Source organism: Leucopleurus acutus (assembly GCF_964270905.1).
Source record: "Leucopleurus acutus genome assembly, chromosome: 10".
NCBI classification, from domain to species: domain Eukaryota; kingdom Metazoa; phylum Chordata; class Mammalia; order Artiodactyla; family Delphinidae; genus Leucopleurus; species Leucopleurus acutus.
The window spans coordinates 79963054-79984616 of NC_139153.1; the positions used below are offsets into that span (position 1 = coordinate 79963054).

General features: G+C 38.3%; 1 protein-coding gene across 2 annotated transcripts in view; it reads left to right on the forward strand.

Moving 5' to 3' along the window:
• The window catches only part of EFHC1 (EF-hand domain containing 1), a 60197-nt gene that overhangs the window by 5055 nt on the left and 33579 nt on the right, over positions 1-21563 (forward strand). Inside the window, exons 2-5 of one of the 2 annotated variants that reach the window (XM_082849170.1) lie at positions 3099-3320; positions 11232-11519; positions 15994-16143; positions 17297-17489. In XM_082849170.1, coding sequence (XP_082705296.1) covers positions 3099-3320; positions 11232-11519; positions 15994-16143; positions 17297-17489 — 853 coding nt within the window. The remainder of the gene's footprint in view (positions 1-3098; positions 3321-11231; positions 11520-15993; positions 16144-17296; positions 17490-21563) is intronic. The other variant, XM_082849171.1, reaches the window with a different exon arrangement.

The following is a 21563-nucleotide window of genomic DNA, read 5'->3' on the forward strand; positions in this document are numbered from 1 at the left end:
GTTCCCTCCTCTTCAGTTTTTTGGAAGCATTTGAGAAGGACTGGCATTAATTCTGCTTTAAATGTTTGGTAGAATTCACCAGTGAAACCACCTGGTCCCAAGCTTTTCTCTATTTGGAGGTTTTTGATTACTGATTCAGTTTCCTTGTTATTGGTCTGTTCAGATTTTCTATTTCTTCATGATTCAATCTTGCTAGGTTTACATTTCTAGGAATTTATCGATTTCTTCTAGGTTATCCAGTTTGTTGGCATGTAATTATTCATAGTAGACTCTCATGCTTCTTTGTATTTCTATACTACCAGTTATAATGTCTCCCTTTTCATTTCTGATTTTATTTGAGTCCTCTCTCTTTTTTCTTAATCAGTTAGCTAAAGGTTTGTCAATTTTGTTTGTCTTTTCAAAAAAACAGCTTAGTTTCTTTGATCATTTCTATTGTTTTTCTAGTGTCTATTTCATTTATTTCTGCTCTGATCTTTATTATTTCCTTTCTTCTGCTGACTTCGGGCTTAGTTCTTCTTTTTCTAGTTTCTTGAGGTATAAAGCGAAGTGGTTTATTTGAGATCTTATTTCTCAATGCAGGCATATATCATTATAAACTTAAACCTGCTCTTGCAGCATCCTGTAGATTTTCATTTTTGTGCTTCCATTTTCATCTGTTCAAGATTTTTTAAATTTCCCTTTGATTTCTTTGACTCATTGGTTGTTCAGGAGTGTGTTTTTTAATTTTCACATATTTGTGAATTTTCCAGCTTTCCTCCACTTACTGATTTCTAGTTTCATGCCATTGTAATTGGAAAAGACACTTGGTATGATTTCAGTCTTCTTAAATTGCTGAGACTTATTTTGTGGCCTATCATATCTATACTGGAGAATGTTTTGCACATGCTTGAGAATAAAGAGTACTGCTGTTGAATGGATTGTTCTGTATGTGTGTGTTAGGTCTCTGATCTAATGTATGGTTCAAGTGCAGTGTTTTCCTTGTTGATTTTTTTTATCTGGCTGATCTGTCCATTGTTGAGAGTGGGGTATTGAAGTCCCTTGCTATAATTGTTTTGTTGTCTATTTCGCCCTTCAGATCAACCGTATTTGTTCACATAAAAATCTACCCTTTTACTCCCCGCCCCTTATTTTTTTGATGTCACCATTTACATCTTTTTGTATTGTGTATCCATTAACAAATTGTTGAAGCTAGGGTTAAGTGGTCTTTATAGTAAAGTAGATAACACATCACCATGTTACAGTATTAGGGTGTCTCCGTTTACCTTTACCAGTGTGTTGTATAGTTTCATGTTACTAATAAACACCTTTTTGTTTCAGCTCAAAGAACTCTTTTCAGCATTTCATGTAAGGCAAACTTAGTGGTGACGAAGTCCTTTAGCTTATACTTATTAGGAAAAGTCTTTATCTTGCCTTCATTTCTGAAGGACAACTTTTCTGGGTAAAGTACTCTTGGTTGGCAGTTTTTTTCTTCATCGCTTTCTAGAGGCCTAAGCTGGCTGCCTGTGTGGTTCCTGGGCTCTGCTGGGGACAGGGGAGAGGAGGGAGCCAGGAGGGACTCAGGTGGTGGCCTGGGCAACCCTGAATGCCTGTGGGACAAAAGCTGGTGAAGTCTGCAGGGGCTACATGGCAGCTGCAGCTATGCTGGCTGTTGGCTGTGGGTCAAAATCTGCTGTTTGTCTGCCAAGCAGGTCTCTGTGAACCACAGTGGCTCCCACTGAATGGGTGCTGCCAGTAGCCCCTACCTTTTTCTTCCTTGTTCCTAACTGGCTCTGTACACTTCTACTTCACTAGTCTGTGGGGTGAAACTGAGGTGGGACCTTCATGCAGTGTCTCCAAACGACTGGAGAGCTGACTGCCCACCCTGCTTTTCCTTTCCTGGTTGAGGGGAAGTTGCCTCCTGGGGCTGAACAGTGCTGGCTTGGGGGATGGGATGATGCAGAGAAAATGGGTTGTCTTCCTTCTCTTGCTGTGTGAATATCCTCAGTTTTTTGTTTTACTGTGTTGCTGAAACCTCCTGAATGGACTCTGGACCTCTTCCAGAGGTGTTCATGGACAGCTGTCCAACCACTGATCTTTGTGGAGGGATGGGGAGGCTGGGTATCCTATGCCACTGTTTTGGTCTCCTCTGCCTTCAAAAATATTTCCTTTCCACTTTTTTTCTGTAATCTTTTGTTTTTTCCATTTACCAATAAAAATGTGTTGATTGTAAAAAAAAAAAAAAGAAACCATAATTCAGAAATGTATAGTACAGACAGAGAACATTCTCCAAGTCTAGCCTTTTTTGTGCACGTGTTTGCATGCTTATAATTAATATGCATATAATTTTGTAAGCTGCTTTTTTGGACTTATTAAATCATAAATATTTTTCCCAGATTACCACATGGTCTTTAATGGCTGCATAATAACCCGTTAGGTGAGCTTTCCATCAGTTACTCATGCTTGTCTTTTAGATTGTTTCCCATGGCGTGTTTTACTATTGTAATTATAACTATTATAATTTACTATTATAATTATAACTATTGAACATTATAATGGTCAGCCTTAGGCATATTGTTCTTTCCTGTAATTTTGGGTTATATCCTTAAAGGATTGGGGGTGGAATTATTGAGTTCAAGTCTGTTCAGTTTAAGTCTGTAATATCCATTTGCTTTCCAAAAAGTTATATGAATATATTAGCATCACTGTAGCAAGAGGGCCATTGTTTCATTTCAGGTAAAAATTCATTTCACAGAACTAGATCTTCTCAGTTCCATGGTTTATGACCACCAGATAAAATGAAAAACATGGGAAGACTAGTACAAAATTAGGAGTATACGTGAGATAATATTTTAGCCTTTTGTGGAAAGTGAGCTGGTAATTAAATTGGACTTTCAGCAGCAGGACTTTAAGTTTTATTTTAAGCTCAGGCTGCTGCATCCCTCCTCCTTTCTGGCCGAGTGTTTTAGCTTAAAATACAAGAACCTTCTAAAGTAGGTAAACTTTTTGATGTAAGGTTTGTGGATGTTTATAAACAAAGGTTGAAGTTATATTTTTGAAAGTTAGCTTTTTTACCCAACAAATATTTATAATATAAAGACACACTTCGTTTTTTTCTTCAGAAAACAGCATTTCCTAGAAGCCAGACGCTTGGCTATAGGAATGGCTATGCAGTTGTTCGACATCCAACAGTTGGGATCAGCGGAGACCGGCTCCAGGTCAGCCAGCTGTCTCAGGCTGAGCTGGACAAGCTGGCCAGCAAGGCACCAGTCCTCACGTACAGCCAGCCCAAGCAGGCCCCGCGCGCAGAATTCATTCCTGCCTATGTGGCTTTCGACAAAAAGGTATCATCTGGGATGGAAGGGTACCCCTTGAATTCAAATCTCTGAGAGCCAACTGTTTGCAGAAAAGTCAACAGTAAACCACAGCCTTTCCAGATACTCTGAGGAGAAAATTGTTCAAATGCCTCAACCCTTAGTCATAGACAGCTGAACTCAGGATTGAAAGACCCTTTCTTTACTCAGGAAGCCGATTACAGAAAATAATTCCCTGTAGACGTCACTGAAATATTTTCTAAATACAGTTTAAAAAAGTTGGATGAGTTCTGAATTCTTGAGTTCATATTGCTATGTTTACCTGTTCTGTGTTTTCTACTTTTTAAAAATCCTGTATTCTGTAGTAATGACAAATCCTTAATCTCTGTGTAGTGCAGAGTGTCATCGTGACAATGACTTCATCTGTTGTTGGTTTTCTCCAGGCTGTCTCCATAAGTTTTGTTTTTCAGGGAACATTTCAGATTTGGCATAATATAACCAAAGGGTAGTATAACATTTTTGTTTGTGTCTTATTTACCCTTATGCTTTTGTAATGTGAGTTACTTTATTTCCGTCTGTTAACATTTCCACAGCATCCTTGATTTTCCTTGTCACTGAGCTTCCTCTTTTCACTAAGGTGAGCTTGTCCTAACCCTAGCCATGCAGCAGAATTACTGGTGGGACTTTTAAGAAACTTGAATGTTGCCCCAGCCCTCACTGATTCTAATTTCTAGATGATTTTTGTGTATAACTGGCTGTGAGAACTACTGACTAGTTTTTATAAGTTAGCTTTCTTCATTTACTCCTAGCCTATCTTATTTCTCTCTTTTTTTGGTCTTACATTTCATTTTATTATTTTTGTTAAATGTCTATACCATTTTCATCCAGCTGGCCAATCTTTATTAATAAATAAAAATTTATTAATAAAGGTATTTTGTACCTTCCAGCCTCTGTTGAAGCTAGAGGCTGGAAGGTACAAAATAATCTAGTGGTGAAAATATGCCATTTACATTAATAATCACTTAATTAAAAATTTTTTTAATGTATCAGACATAATCTATATAATCTCCCCTTCCCCATCTCAACTAACTCATTTGATACAAACACGTTGACATGTCCACTTATAGGCTGAACCTAAACATCCATATCAATGATATGATTGGGTATTTCTTTACCTTTTTCTTGTTTCTCTTGTTTATTTACAGCTGTGACAGGCACTGCAAAACCAGTAGAAAAGGGAAAGGGGGGAAAATACAAGAGAGGAGTGGGATAGGCATTTAACAGTTTATCAAGATACAAATGGTTAGGTTCAGTTTTTACTGAAAACAATCGCAAATAACTATCGTAAACTAGAACGTGATAAAGTATTAATGAGGGACTTCCCTGATGGTCCAGTGGTTAAGACTTTGCCTTCCAATGCAGGGGGTGCAGGTTCGACCCCTGGTCGGGGAGCTAAGATCCCACATGCCTCGCGACCAAAAAACCAAAACATACAGAAGCAATATTGTAACAAATTCAGTAAAGACTTAAGAAAAAAAGTATTAATGAAATTCAAAGAGGGAGAATTGTGCCAGAATAGGAAATAAGCTTCTCAGTTTTTGTCTTTCTGTGTAATTTTATGCTAATTGTCATTACTTAATTTATACTTTTAAAATATTATTTGTAATTCATTTCTTTAAAGATAGTGCTCTTGAATATTTACATTTTTGTTTTCCTATTCGTTTTACTTGGATCATCACCATTTTCTATAAATGATTCTTACCATAGATAATGAGGTAGAGTAGTTAAATGCATGGTTTTGAAACTAGGAATTTTTTTTGTGATAAGAAAACTATGGGTTTTCTGAATTAGATCAGAGTTTAAATTTTTTGGTAATACCCAGAAGTCCACATACTAGCCAACATATTTGTCCATGTTTTGGACATTCTTTGTACCGTTCCTCATCCTTAGAATGTAAGTATTTCTTACATAGATTATAAAGACCAGGATATCTCCAAGGAGTGCCTGCATCTTTCTCTTTTGCTCCCGTACGGTTCTCGTCATCATCACCCACTGTATCCATTTCCCAGGCTAACTTCCCACTCTGTGTTCCTGGTGTTCTTCTTTCATCCTCTTCATCTTTAACTTCCATCCTGCTGCCATTTCAAACACTCAGGTGAGTATTTCTCTACCTAGGGTCATACCATCCTGTCTTAAGAAACCTTCTTTCTACTTGTAACCCTTTAAGCAACTTTTTTCCTCACTTGATTGTCATTTCACTTAGAAGCTGACTTCTTCACCCTCGAGCCCCAAACTACTTTTTCTTAGTAGCCAGTGTTGTTTTACTTGTCAGATCTGGAGAGGTTTTCTTTACCAGCATTCTCTTTTACCTGTTTACAACATCTGCCATTGCTGACCCCCTTTCCTCTTTGAAACTCTGCTTTTCTTTTGCTACCAGGACTCTTCACTCTCCTGGTTTTCTTCTATCTCTCTCAATGCTCCTGCTCTGGCCTTCCTTCCTCCTCTCATTTATTAACGGTAAGTGTTTTCAAGGTTCTGTTCTCATTCCTTATTCTGTATTGTTGAGAGATTTCACCCACTTTTGTGTTTTCAGCTGTCATCTCAAGGTAGACAACTATCAATGTTTATTTCCAATTCTGACCTTATTGAAACTCCAGACCTGCCGCGGAATCTCTTAACCTGATGAGCTGTTGGCACCTCAGGGTCTGTGTGTCTGTAGCTCAGCTCATCACCTTTTCCCACAAATGTGCTCTTTCTGTGTTCCCCTCGGTAATCCAAGCTTGAAGAGCTTGAAACCTGAGCCGCGTTTGGCTCTTTCTTGCTTCACTCCCCACATTCAGTGATTTGCCGAGTCGAGTATCTCTCACTTCCCTTTCCTCTCCCGCTATCTTAGTTCAGACAAGCAGCGTGTTAACAGCTAACATGTCGTTAACTGTTGTATTAGTCTCATGTTTTTTATGCTCATAACAGGTCTACTGCTTGCTTTATTCCCCAAAGCACAGCTCTGATGATATCACTTCTCTGGGGGGACATTACCACTACCCAGCTGCTCTAGCCCCCAGTTGAAAGTCATCCTTTTTAAAAAATTTTTTTAATTTTATTTTTTTAATTGAAGTATAGTTGATTTACAATGTGTGTTTCAGGTGTACAGCAAAGTGGTTCAGTTATACATATATATATATATCTATTCTTTTTCAGATTCTTTTCCCTCATTATTATAAGGTTATTATACAAAATATTGAGTATAGTTCCCTGAGTTATACAGTGGGTCCTTGTTGATTATTTATTTCACATGTAGCAGTATGTATCTGTTAATCCCAAACTCCTAATTTATCCCCCACTTCCTGAAAGTCATCCTTGACTCTTCTTTTCCCTCAAAACCCACATCCAATCTTATCATCAAGCTCTGTCATTTCTGTCTCTAAAATATATAACTAATCCATTTACATATTTCCAACTCCACTATTAACATTAATTCATTTTCCACAGAACAACCAGGCCTGTCTTTTAAAAATAAATATCAGAACATGTCACGTACTGACCAAAATACTTCTCCACGGCTTTCTCATCATATATACAACTGTACAGGTTCCCTGCAGTCACCACGAGACCTGGCCCTCCCTGCTGTTTCTGCAGCTTTTTCCTGGGCCTCTCTTTTCCTCACCCACTGTGTTTCAGTCACACTAGATTTATTTTCCTTATTTTCTTGAGATTGTAATACACCACCCCAGGACCTTTGCATGTGCTGTTCCTGGAATAGCTTTCCCTCTGCTCTTAAGCAGCTGACTCCATCTCATCCTTCAGTGTGACTTACTATGAAGCTTTTTCTGGCCATTATGCTAAGGTGGTCCCTCCGTATTTTTCTCTATCATTTTTTTGTTTCCTTCACACTAGTGTATTACAGTTTGTGTTGCTGATTTGTTTAGTGTTTATCTGTCCTACTTGAGTGTATACTTCATTAGCGCAAGGACTCATCTGGTCTATTCTGTGATTGGTACTCAGTAAATATTAGTTGAAAAAAATGAGATGAATCATTATTTAAGAAATAAAATTAACATATTAGTGTCACTGCTGAAAATTGGCAAGCTGAGCATGCAATGCACAGATATAATAAACTAAAAAATAATTTTAAAAGTGTACCTAGGCTTTTATAATTGTATGTGATATGAAAATATTCAGCATCTTCCCCATCAATTTGACATCATTGCGAATAGTTCCAAGTTTCTTGGGGCATTCTGAGCACTTCCTGGGAGTTAGGAGACTTGGATTCTAATTCTGGGTGTTGTGTTGGCACCTTGAGGACTCTCAGTATTTAGTGTCCTCATCTATATAATTAGTTAGAATACATGTAGGAATCTATCCAGCTGTAAAATTCCATGAAAAATAAATTTTTAAACACAGTATCTAAATATTACTTTTTCCTTCCTTTTTACATAATATATTTCCTTCTTATTCTACCTGGGAAAGCTAATGTTATCTTAACTACTTGCTAAACAGTTTTCCTAGATTAACTCTTTCCTAGTCATTTCTTTCTGGGTGGAGCACAGAACTCTTAATTCTGTTCTTAATAAGTAGCTAAGTGCCTTTTTGATTAACAGTCAAATAAATAAGTACATTCAGGGTTAGAGTATTTCTTCCTGAGTCTTCACATGTTGGTCTGGCTCTCTGTAATATGACTTACGTGGTGAAAACATGTAGTTTTAGCCATACGTATAGATCATATGCCAGAGGAAACTCAAGTACTTTATTGCACAAACTGATTCATATTAAAAAATCAGAGATAAATGTACAGACAGAAAAAAACTTCTAGGGTTTTTTTTTTTTAATGGGTAAAATTTTTTACCACTTACAGTTTATGTCAGACAACAAACTCCCAAATAACCGAGAACATAATTTAGTGCCCTAGTTAACTGAATAGTCAGTTTCTTCAATAAATGCCAAATATACCATATATACATAATCAGTTACTTCTTTTCCCTGCACAATTTGAATGTACTAGAATGAATATAAAGCGAACACTTTTACTGTGCATTAATTTTGCATTATTTAATTTTTCTTTGCTTCAAAAGGAATGTTTTGGATTTTACAAAGTGATCATGTGGTCACAATTCACTACTGTAAATGTACAAAGATAGGAGATTAGGATTCACTTGTACTGATCACATGGCATAAGTCTATAAGGTTTGTTTTTAAATAACTCATTATCATTAACATTTTAAAAAACAGAATGCAAAAAATTCTGATTATTTGAGCCTTTAAAATGTGTGTGTATCTTTTCCCAGCCTCCCATTCTGAGTCCGGGTTCCTGTTGCCAAAGGTATTTTCATCCCCTTCATCTTAGAAAACAGATGGCATAGGAAACTGGAGGTGCCCCAGGCTTCAATCTTTCGTTTTCTTCTTTGTCTATGCTCACTACTTTGGTCCAGACTCATGCCTTGAAATGTCCTTTACACAAGCAGTCCCCAACCTTTTTGGCACCTCAGACCGGTTTCGTGGAAGACGGTTTTTCCACGGACCCCGGGGAGAGGGGCGGGTAAAGGTTTTGGGATGATTCAAGCGCATTACACTTACTGTGCACTTTATTTCTATTATTATTATATTGTAATATATAATGAAATAATTCTGCTGACAGGAGGTGGAGCTCAGGTGGTAACGCAATCGATGGGGAGCAGCTGTAAATACGGATGAAGTTTCAGTTGCCCGCCAGCCACCCATGTCCTGCTGTGCGGCCCGGGGGTTGGACCCCTGCTTTACACAGTGAATTGTGTCCTGAATTCTACATGTAACTGCCTATCTGACATCTCCTCTTGAATGTTCAATGGATATCTGAAACTAAACGTGTTCAAAACCGAACCCCTAATTTTGTTTCCCACCCCCCCAAACCTGCTCCACTGCATTCTGCTCTGTATCAGATTGATAGCAGTTCCATTTTCTCGGTTGCTCAGGTCAGAATGTTGAGTCATCCTGATTCTCCTCTAATACTGACTTCTTTCCCAAAACCCAGCCCTGCGTCTCAGGTTGCCTCCTGCCACAGTAACTGTGCATGCTGAATTCAGGAAGTCTAAAATCCAGCTCACCGTCTGCTCTACAGAGTTATCTTCTCAGGTAAATCTGTGTAAGCCTGTGGCTCAGGTACAGACCATTTCGTACGTGAATTACTGATCATGTCCCCTTTCAATTCTTTGCAACTGTTGTAAAATGTTACTTTAAAAGGATCTTTGTCTTTTGCTTTTACCATATGATTTTTCTCCTTTAAACATTCCATTACATTCATCCATCTCATCTTTTTATTAGGAGTTTTAAGGTCTTGACTCCATTATATTCATATTTCTCCTATGCAACTGCCCGTTCTCTTTTGCTTTTTATCTTGTTCTTCCACAGCAGACATTATACATTATCTCATCTTCCCATCCATTGAACCATAATTGTCTTCACTAAAGAGTCTCCTTGGTTTGTTCCTCTTACTCTAGTAGAGGTTTGGGTTAACACTCTTGCCTCCCTGAAGCATCATTCTAATACGTTCTTGCCCTGAAAAGAAGTATTAAAAATAGAATTATAGACATTTAAAAATCCCAACGCATGTCAACATGAGCTTTTTTTTTTTTTTGGCCACGCCGCGCCACTTGTAGGATCTTAGTGCACAGACCAGGGCTCGAACCGGCGTCCTTGTCAGTGAAAGCACAGAGTCCTAACCACTGGACCACCAGGGAATTCCCAACATAAGCTTTTTATATTATTTTTAAGTGTTTTTTCAAATGTACAGTAGATGTGTCATTTTGACTTTACACTGATGCTGATGCTTCCAGAGGACCTAGGATTTGCTTCATCTAGGATAGATGTTTCTGAGCACAATGAGGGTATTGACATGCCACCCAAGAGTCTGTGGTGGATTGTTGATTTGAGAGTCATTCATACAAAGTCTCTAAGAATGAATATGTCATTAATGTGCATCTACAAGGGACTGCACTCCTAAAGAAACGGACTGGAGACTTCATTTTCATTTTGAAACCAAAAGTCATAGTCTCTTATTCTTTCTGGAAATTCTAAGAGGGATTTTTGACATTGCAGTAAAGCTAGTAGAGTTAAGATCTTTAAGCCATCTTGTCAAGGAACGTGTTAATAAACAGTCTACACATAGTTTGAATATTTAGAGCAGAGGCCAGCAGGCTTTTTCTGTGAAGAGCCAAATAATAAATATTTTGGGCTTTGCAGCTGTCTTTGTCTGTTCGAGCTGCCATAATAAAATACAGACAAACAGGTGACTTAAACAATAGAAATTAATTTTCTCAAAGTTCTGGAGGCTTCAAGTCCAAGATCAGGACTCCTGCTAATTTGGTTTCTGGTGAAGTCTCTCTTCCTGGCTTCCAGAGAGATGCGTTCTTGCTGTGTCCTCACGTGGCCGTTCCTCAGTGCCTGTGGGCTAACAGCGGGGAGCTCTCTTCCTCTTCTTACAAAGCCACCGGTTCTGTCGGATTAGGGCCCCACCCTTAGGGCTCATTTAATCCGAATTACCTCCTAAAGACCCTATTTCCAAATACAGTCACGTTGGGGGTTAGGGTTCCAACATATGAGTATTGTGGGGGTGGGAGACAGTTCAGTCCATAGCAGCAGCCCAGCTACTCAGCTCTGCCCTCGTAATGGGAAAGCAACCATTAGCAATTACGTGTTAATTATTTCGTATAATTTCCATGTGTTTTGAAATTTTATTCTTCTTTTGATTTTTCAACAATTTAAATATGAAAACATTCTTAGCTCGCAGGTTATACAAAAACAGGTGGCAGGGGTAGGTTTGTCCCATGATCATAGTTTGGCAGCCCTTGACTTAGAAGATGGGAGTGATGAGTATTCGAATCTCCCTGAGTGGTTCTTGGCACAGGAAGGTACTTGGTATTTTTGGATGAGACACTAATACACCATTTTTCCCTCCTTTTTGTATTACAGGTGCTGAAATTTGATGCCTATTTCCAAGAAGATGTTCCTCTGTCAACTGAGGAACATTACAGGATCCGCCAAGTGAACATTTACTACCATCTGGAAGATGACAGCATGTCTGTCATAGAGCCTGTTGTGGAAAACTCCGGGATCCCTCAAGGCAAGTTAATCAAACGGCAGCGCCTAGCCAAGAATGACCGGGGAGACCATTACCATTGGAAAGACCTAAACCGAGGAATAAACATCACAATTTATGGCAGAACTTTCCGCATTGTTGACTGTGACAAGTTCACACAGGTATAGTATATGTTTTTGGAAGCTGTGGTGCTTAGGCATTATTCTAATCTACGGAAGGATGCATGTCACTTGTTTAGGGTAAGAGGAGGGCACTGATCATCTGTCCTGAGTGGATTATCGTGTAGGTTAATTTGGCATTTGTCTATGTCCTATGTGCCATCGCTATGTAGTGACATCATTTTTTTCAAAATGATATTGCTACATATCCATTCAAATAAAGTTAAATTCCCTTCACAGCTGAATCATTTGATAAGAAATCAGTTCACATGCCAGTTCAGATAGAGAATAGGGGAGCTAGTTCCCTTGATGGGGTAGAAATATGGAAGAGGCACTGGGCAATTTAGCTGAAGTTTGGGTTTACAAAAATAGCACTACCACTATTAGCAGATATGAGCCTAAAATTTTTTGTACAATTCGTATTTTTTCCGTAACTCATACTTGCTTTGTTCTAGGGAAACTTGCTATCTAAAGAATTCCTGGAATAAAAACATTTTTAAAGGAAAACACTTTTTTATAGTGAGAAAAATCCTCCATTTCTCTATTTCATAAATATGGATTTTTTGATAACTTATACTTAATTGTAGAGAGAGAGAGAGGAAGAAGCGAGCGAGAGAGAGCACTTTCTTTAGCACAAAGTGTAGGTATTAGGAAATCAATTCCAAATTTGTTTCACTTAAAATAAATTTTAGTAGCAAAAATATAGTTCCTGAATTTTTTATGCCTTTAATCCCATGTGACCTAATGCCAAATGTGATTAATTTTTACCATGCACTGAGCTCCTGTGAGTTCACTCATTTATTTTTTTCATTTAGTAATTTATTTAGCAAATGCTTACTGAGTGCCTGCTGTGTGCCAGGCACTGTTCTAGGTGCCAGGTATAAGTATTTGCCCTTATGGAGGTTATTACATTCTGGTTGGAGGAGACAAATAATAAGCAAACAAATGTATAATATGTCAGATGCTGCTAAGAGCTATGGAAGGAACTAAAGAGAGTAAAGGAGGTGGGAGTTGGAGGGGGCACGATATGTAAAGGCTGGGCAGGGAGGGCCTCACTGATGAGATGATGCAGGGACAGGACCTCAGGGCAGTGAGGAAAGGAGCCATGGCATCCTTGGCTTGTCGCCCCAGAGCTGCCGAGAAAACCATATAGAAGGTGGAGGTGCCAGACCATCTTGGAGATACTGTCCCCTTCAAATGTGTTCTGATCTCTTATTTTTTAGGTTTTGAAGTTCTTTTTATCATAGGCAGTTCCAGAATTGTGCCGACAGTGAAAAATTATGAAATGTATAAATTTAAGGTATTACAATTGTTTTTACAATTGTGTCTTTACAGACAGTTTGAACATTTGCAAGTTGATCACTGAGCCATTGATCTAAGCCAGTTACAGTCAGTTCTCATTATTAATGGTAGTTATGTTCAGTGCAGTCGCCACCAACACTGAGTTAGCAAATACTGAACCATTGCTCCTAAGAGAAATACAGAGTTAGGTTCCTACGAGCCTCTGGTCAAAATGTTACCTTGTTCTGTGTGTTCTTTATGTTTACAGACGCCATATTTAAAATATATTGTTGATTCATTAACATTGAGGTCATGGCCCAAGCACTGTAAGTCATGCCTGAATGAAGCTTAGCTGACACTTGTATTTTTTCCTTAAGATACATCACAGCTGCCTTTTTTTCTGTGGTAAAATATACATAACCTGAAATTTAGCACCTTAACCATTTTTAGATGTACAGTTCAGTGGCACTGAGTACATATCACAGTCTTCTTGTACTGAGAACAGAAAACAGCGCTGCTCTTTGGGGGCTACTTCAGACAGCAAAATCACCAACAGAAAGCACTTAAGTGAGAAAAAGTGGCTCCAAGTAGACCATGAAAAGGACACTTTTTCACCAGGAAAGCTGAAAACAAGAAGGCAGAACTTCACGTTGTTCAGCCTCAGCTGGCAACTCAGAATTTTCACTGCTCTGTGCACAGCTGCAAAGGACCACAAAAGCGCCACAAGGGTTGATTACAAATGAGTTTTAGCAAGCGGACAAATTTGTAAATGCAGAAATTTGTGAATAATGGGGATCAGCTGTATTTTAATTACTAATGATAGACAAGAGCTGAGTATTTCAGGCACTGATGATTAGATTGAATTATGTTTTCAATAACTGATGTTAGGTTACAAGTTGGCTTCTATAACAGTTTGAGATTTGTTCACATCTTATCTAATTTGATGGTTTTCACTACAGCTGGACCTATGAGTGGATAAGGAGGAGACTGGCTTTATAGTGTGATTTGGACAAGGAACCACCTCCATTCACACATATCATCATCACCATCCCTTCTCACGCCCCTACTCATGGCTCCACATAAATGGTCCTATAGACAGAATGAACTGAACACATTAAAAAATAGAGCTCCAGAACTCAGCTAGAATTTATTATTTTCACTAAAGTATTACTGCTGGTGTCACAGATGTGAATCCTACTCCACAGATACAGGTGCACAAGAAATGTTATTTTGTTTTTTAAAAGTAACTTAAGACCTAATTGAGCCCCAGTCAAACTGACCTGGTGTTTCTGTTCGCCCTCAGCTTTGCCAAAGATTCTAAGCCCTAAGGATAGCAAGTAAGCAGCAGCACTCGCAGACCCAAAGGGGTTATCTATGCAGGGTCCCTAGGTTGTCCAGTGACCAAGGGCACCTCCCTGAAGCTTGGTGCTGAGTAAGAGACTGGACTCTGAGCACCTGTGCTGACTGGCTGCACCTGTTCTCCGAGCGTCCCTGCAGAGACCTGGGGAGTCTTGCTCTTCTAAGGCCCACCAACCTGTGTCTGTTTTCCAGTCTGGGGGAATCTCCCTCTTTCTGTCTTCTTGCCCTCAAAGACATTCCCTTCTCTCCCCTCGTCCTGGGACATCTTAGAATAATCACTTCAAAGAGTTTAGGCTTTTTCTAAGAGACAGGAAGAACAGTCAACTTCAGGAAGCTTCTACATTCCTCCCGAAATCCCTAAAGTAAGGTTAACAAAGGGCCTGGTTATCAGTTGTAAGCAACAAAAAGGAGTAAAACACCCATTAAATTTCTCAGTCAATAATCCTGCTACACTAGTAGACCATCTCAAGGGAGGGGAGAATTTTATTGTCATCTGCAGTTCAGTACTTTTAGTAGATGTTGAGATCATAATATTTTAATATTGAAAGGATATTGGGGGGACTTCCCTGGTGGTACAGTGGTTAGGAATCTGCCTGCCAACGCAGGGGACACAGGTTCGAGCCCTGGTCCGGGAAGATCCCACGTGCTACGGAGCATCTAAGCCTGTGTGCCCCAGCTACTGAGCCTGCACTCTAGAGCCTGTGAGCCACAACTACTGAGCCCGCCTGCCCCTGCCACAACTACTGAAGCCCACGCACCTAGAGCCCGTGCTCCACAACAAGAGAAGCCACTGCAGTGAGAAGCCCGCGCACCACAATGAAGAGTAACCCCTGCTCGTCACAACTAGAGAAAGCCCATATGCAGCAGTGAAGACCCAACACAGCCAAAAAATAATAATAATAAATAATTTTTTTAAAAAAAGAAAGGATATTGGCGACTGCCTAATAAAACTTTAAATACTAAGATTATAAGCTAGTTAGCAGAGCTGATACTAGAACCCATGTATTTTGGCCCTGAGTTCTGTATATTTTCTATTGTCCAAAACCAAACCACACAATTCCCAAAAGAAACCCAGATTTCAGATTAATTTCCAGTTCCACAATGTAAACAGATCCCAGGAAATTGTTCTTTTCTGGTCAACAAAAAAGATAGTTTATTGTGCTTTTAAGAAGAATTGTCAAGTTGTATTAAAATACATAGTGACTTAAAATATTTTATTTACTCATAATTAGCAAAATAAAATTCAGTGATCACATCAAGTTCAGATGCTTTCTTTAACTTTTTTAGTGAGATTTGAGCACTTGATTCGTCTTTCCTATTTGGCTGAAATATTTTTTGGTCTAAAATAATTAGTGGGTATGCTTTCTTTTTTTTGCGGGAAGTACTTAATCATATATTTGTTTTAAATGAGATGGAAAGCTGGGGATTTGATTTCACCTTAACTTTGCCATTCTGCAGCTTGCCCCCAAACCTGATATGAATTACGTTTTGTTCAAACTATGGTTAGGTTCCCGATGTACGTATGTGAGCAGTCCTAGTACTCCCTCTGTTCCTGGGCACCTACTTAAATCTAATTGATCTGAATTCATATTTGAAGCCAGTTACCTTACCATCATGTCTTCCATTTATACTTAAGGTAGTTATCAATTATTATCTGCATTATAGAACTGGGTCAATCAAAGGCTTAGTACTGCTAAGACATGTTCAAGCTGCAAACTAATGGTTAAGGTGGGCAGTAGCTTAGAAATTCTTATTATACTTATTTTTACAGCATCACTTAATATTTACTTTGAGAAGCTTCAAGAAAGATAATCATTATTAATTTTGAATTATGTAGGTATTTTTGGAAAGTCAAGGAATTGAACTAAATCCACCAGAGAAGATGGCTCTCGATCCTTACACTGAACTCCGGAAACAGCCTCTTCGTAAGTATGTGACCCCAACAGACTTTGATCAACTCAAGCAGTTTCTCACCTTTGACAAACAAGTAAGTGACCCAGTAGGTTTACTTGTTTCCAAATGCAGCACTGCTTATTAGCAAGTTATTTTGGTAGATGTGTATTTTGAAACATTATATCTGTAATTTAACTGGTCAGATACAGTGCTATCTTTCTGGGGTTAGAGGTACAGGAATGCCTAAATTTCATATCAGAGGTTCAAAGATGATTGTGGAGTTAAGTCTTGTGAGCTCCACCAAACTTTTAAATCTTAAAGCAATTGCTGAGCAACATCTGCTCCCTGCTTTTTACTTCTAACCACCTACTTCTTTTCTCAAATATGAATTAATATCAAAGAATCCTCTGGGAAACCTTAAATGAATTATTGGGATATTTCAAAGCTATTGCATATATGTAGGTTTCTAGTGTTAAACTAGTAATTTCACAGCATTCCCACTGCAGATGCTTCCTTGTTCAATTTTATATTGATGTGTGAGTACAGAATGTTCTGGGTATATTCCAGCTCTGTTCCAACCTTCCTATCTTCCCCTTGTGGACTGGTGTATTTGAGTCTTCTCCTTTACTGTACTAAAGGGAAAGAGAAAACAGATCACCCTCAGTGTTTCTTTGCTGCTTTTTTCTCTCAGACATCTAATTCCTTTTAGTTCAGAAAATTTTACCTAGCACTAGCAAGGTCTTTTAAGAACATTCTTTATATCAGTCATATGTCTGTCATTATTTTGTATTTAAAGATTGTATTGTTGATACTGTTACTAGAAAGAACAGTTGAAAGAACTAAAAAAAGACTGATTAATAAATGAAAATTCTTTCCATACTAATTATATACAAACCATTCACATGTACCTTTATTAATATGCATAAAGCACTGAACAAAGGGCCCACTGCTCTTTTAATTCAGCTTCTCTTTCACTGACTAATATTTTGGATCAAAATGAATCATTCTTTCTCAGCACAAGCTTGTAAGACTATTATTTAATACTTTCCAGCTGTTGACATCTGGCATATGATTTCAGATGTTTTTGTATCTTTGGTGAATACTTTGTTTTTAACCATCTGAGATTATGTCATAGTCTTTCTGGTTAATCTTTTCATCATTGTCTGATACAGAAATGCCAAAGTAGCTAAGTTAAACTCTCCACCTGTAGAATTTTTACTTAAGTCACTGCTTTGGGTTCCTCAAAGGTTCTTCGATTCTATGCGATCTGGGATGATACAGACAGCATGTTTGGTGAATGTCGGACCTACATTATTCATTACTATCTTATGGATGATACAGTGGAAATTCGAGAGGTCCACGAACGGAATGATGGACGAGATCCCTTCCCACTCCTCATGAGCCGCCAGCGCATGCCCAAGGTTTTGGTGGAGAATGCAAGTATGTGTGATTCAGTTTATCCTCTGTTAATTGGGACCTTTCCTGGATCTCAAAGGAGTTAATCAGTGTGGTCATTCCCTTTACACTTGGGAGGTGCTTGCTGTGTTCTCTTAGGTACTCAAAAAGCGGCTTTCCCATAACTTCCCTCCTTTACTGGCCCCTCGATCCAAGCTTGTATCTGAAATGGTCTGGCAGAGATGACTGATACCGAGATCAGGGGAACAAAACCAAAAGAGCAGTGGAAGATTTATTTGAAGTGTGGAAGAGCAAGGCTTCTGAGCTGAAGCAATTTCATGTCAGATTTTTAATGCATTTCTGAAACAAGCTTGTTTTCATTCAGAGATACAGGTTACCATTTCCTTATGTGCTTTTCAGACTTTGCTTCTCACCTCAACCACTTCCTAATCAGGAAGTTTCTATGTGGGATAACTTCAGATGGGAAAAGGCATGTCTGTGGTTCATAATGGTGGGTCCCCATTGTATCAACCCTTGGTCTTTCTTTGTTGATATAAAATAACCTTATCAATGGGAGTGTGAGAATGCAAACAAAGTGCAGCTGAGACAGGCTGTCTGTCACTACTTCTCTGGAATAAGTAGACCTGCTTTAGTTATTGACTTAATAGTTTAAGAATTTTCTCTTACAAAAGTGTCATCTTGGTCACATGTAATGACCAATGTTTGGATGGCTGACAGAACTCTGTAATAAATACTTCGGGGTTTTTTTTGTTTTGTTTTTTAACTCTATTTTTTGGAACTAAGAGATAAGAAATTCCAGGTATTGAGCAAGAGATTTGTCTTAGAGGTTATAAACAAATTGGCCGTCTGAAAGCTAAATCCAGCCTACTCACATGTATTGCTTGGTCTGCACAGTGTTTTTTAAAAATGCAGTTATCTGGGGGCAAGGAGGTGGAGATTTCCATTACTGGGAGAGTGGATAATCAGAATGTGGTGAAGGTATATCCTGATAAATATGTAATAGAAGGAAAATGTACAAGAAAGCAAATGGATGCATCTTAAATGCATAGTGCTGTGTAGAAAAAAAAGGAGATGTATAACGCAATACCATTTACATGAAGTAAAATGCACACAAAACAGTGTAAATATGCAGATAATCAGAAAGCTGCTCATTAGCATGGTTGCATGTGAGGCAGAGGAGAATGAGATTGGGGAAAAGGATAAAAGGGAGTAAAAATTGTCATTTTTAAATTAAGAGACTTAACATTAAGCACCTCTTTTTTTGAGAAATGAGAATAATTGCTAACACAGTTTACATTCTCAAATAGCGATAACTGGATCCATGCCCTAGTTCAACTTAGTCTGGCTGCTGCCTGCCGTGTTTCTTCTACTTAGCTCCCATAGAACCCTCTTAGAGTTCTGTGACACTGGGACTAATATACTAATTTTGGCCTTCCAGAATGCTTAAATGAGCCTGCAATGCCTGCCATCTGGAGCTAACAAACGTCAGAGTTATGATTAAGAAGAAGAATGGGGATGTATTCAGGATGGCATGAAAAAAGTGTCAGTAAATCTCTTGAACTCTCAGGTTCCATGTTTGTGTCTGCCTTATCAATGTGCCTTATCATTGTGGCCTATGTTTAGACTTTTCAAGATGTAATCATCCTCATCTATAACTTTCCAAATTTTAACAATTTTCAGCAGGGGTAGATGGAAAGGCAGCCTGGTGACCTATGTAGGGTCCTTTGAAAAGGTAGGACACATATCTTTTTGTGAAAGTTATTGTTAGTCTTGCAGATAGAAAAGGCTAAGCTTCCATCAGCTAAATAATTCCTTTAACTGGAACCACGGTGTTAAAGTGTCTGACTGACTCCCAGAGGCATTAATCCAATGGATAATTTTTATTGAATTCGGTTAAACAAGGGTTAAATATCTGCTATGGGAACTATGTCATGTGCTAAGTGCTGTGCTATGGAGGATAAGATGAAAATGTAACTCCTAGACCTAGAATCCCTGTCCTTCAGTCACTTCTAGCGGCTGGGGAGACAAGTAATATAAATACTCAAAGCGCTTAAACAGTAACACAGGTGCTCCAGATTATCTGATTGCTAACTAGTTATGTCATGTAGACAAAGCTCAGAAGAAGAGGTGTGAGCTAGAAAGACTAAAGGCTTTGCAGGAAAGCTGGGTGTGGACCTAAACAATGGACCCTTAACTAGGAAAAATCTAATGTATAGAAAGGAAATGATTCTAGAAGTAAGATCTGAGATATAAGAAGTGATAAAGAAAATGGTAAAATGTAGGTAAATCTAAATAAACATTGACTATACAAACTAAAGGAACAATGTTAAATTTGAGGGGCTTAAAACATACCAAAGTAAAATTAAAGTATATTACAGTAATGATATTGGAGCAGTGATAGGATTAAAAAAGAACAAATTTTGAAAAATGTTTGGGTATTTTTATGGATTATTTATTTTTATTGAAATAAAATTAACTTACAATACTATATTAGTTTCAGGTGTACAACACAGTGATCTGATACTTTTATACATTACAAAATGATCACCAGGATAATTCTAGTTATCATCTGTCACCACACAAAGTTTTTGCAGTAGTATTATTGTTATTTTCAGTGTTCCCCTGACAACTCTAATGCATAGCCAGGCTTTTTTTTAAAAAATATTTATTTACTTTTTTGGTTGCGGCCGGGTCTTAGTTGTGGCACGTGTGCTCCTTAGTGGTGGCTGGTGGGCTTCTTATTTGTGGCTCACAGGCTCCTTAGTTGCCACTCACTGGCTGCTTAGTTGTGGCACGTGGGCTCTTTAGTTGCGGCTTGCCAGCTCCTTGGTTGTGGCGTTTATGTGGGATATAGTTCCCTGACCAGGGGTCAAACCCGGGCCCCCTGCATTTGGAGCATGGCATCTTAACCACTGCGCCACCAGGGAAGTCCCTACAGTATTATTGACTATATTCCCTATGCTGTACATTACACCCCCATGACTTATTTATTTTACAACTAAAGTTTGTACCTCTTAGTTTTCCTCATCAATTACACTCATCATCTTACCCCACTCCCCTCTGAGAACCACCAGTTAGTTCTCTGTATCTGTGAGTCTGTTTCTGTATGTTTATTCTTTTGTTTTACTTTTTTAGATTCCACATACAAGTGAAATGCATTATTTGTCTTTCTCTGTCTGACTTATTTCACTTAGCATAATACCCTTTAGGTCCATGTTGTCAAAAATAGCAAGATTTCATTCTTTTTTATCGTTGAGTAATATTGTGTGTGTGTGTGTATGTGTGTGTACAGCACTTTCTCATTATCCATTCATCTATCCATGGACATTTAGATTGCTTCCATATCTTGGCTATTGTAAATAATGCTGTAGTGAACAGAGGGGTGCATAAATCTTTTTGAATTAGTGGGGTTTTTTTCCCCAGAAAAATACCCAGAAGTGGAATTGGTGGATCTCATGATAGTTCTGTTTTTAATTTTTTGAGGAATCTCCATACTGTTTTCCATAGTAGCTGCACTAATTTTACATTCCCACCAACAGTGCACAGGGTTCCCTTTCCTCCACATCCTCGCCAACATTTGTTATTTGTTGTCATCTTGATAATAGCCATTCTGAGAGGTGTGATGTGGTATCTCATTGTGGGTTTGATTTGTGTTTCTCTGGTGATTAGTGATGTTGAGCATCTTTTCATATGCCTGTTGGCCATCTGTAGGTCTTCCTTGGAAAAATGTCTCTTTAGGTCCTCAGACCATTTTTTTTAATCAGGTGGGTTTTTTGTTTGATGTTGAGTTGTATGAGTTCTTTCTATATTTTGGATATTAAACCCCTTATCAGATGTATTATTTGCAAATAGCTTCTCCCATTCAGTAGGCTGCCTTTTTGTTTGGTTCCTTGTTTCCTTCATTGTGCAAAAGCTTTTTAGTTTGTTGTAGTCCCATTGGTTTATTTTTGCTTTTGTATCCCTTGCCTGAGGAGACATATCCAAAAAAAAATGTTTCTAAGACTGATGTCAAAGAATGTACTGCTTATGTATTCTAATAGGAGTTTTATGGTTTTAATTCTTACATGTAAATTTTAATTCTATTTTGAGTTAATTTTT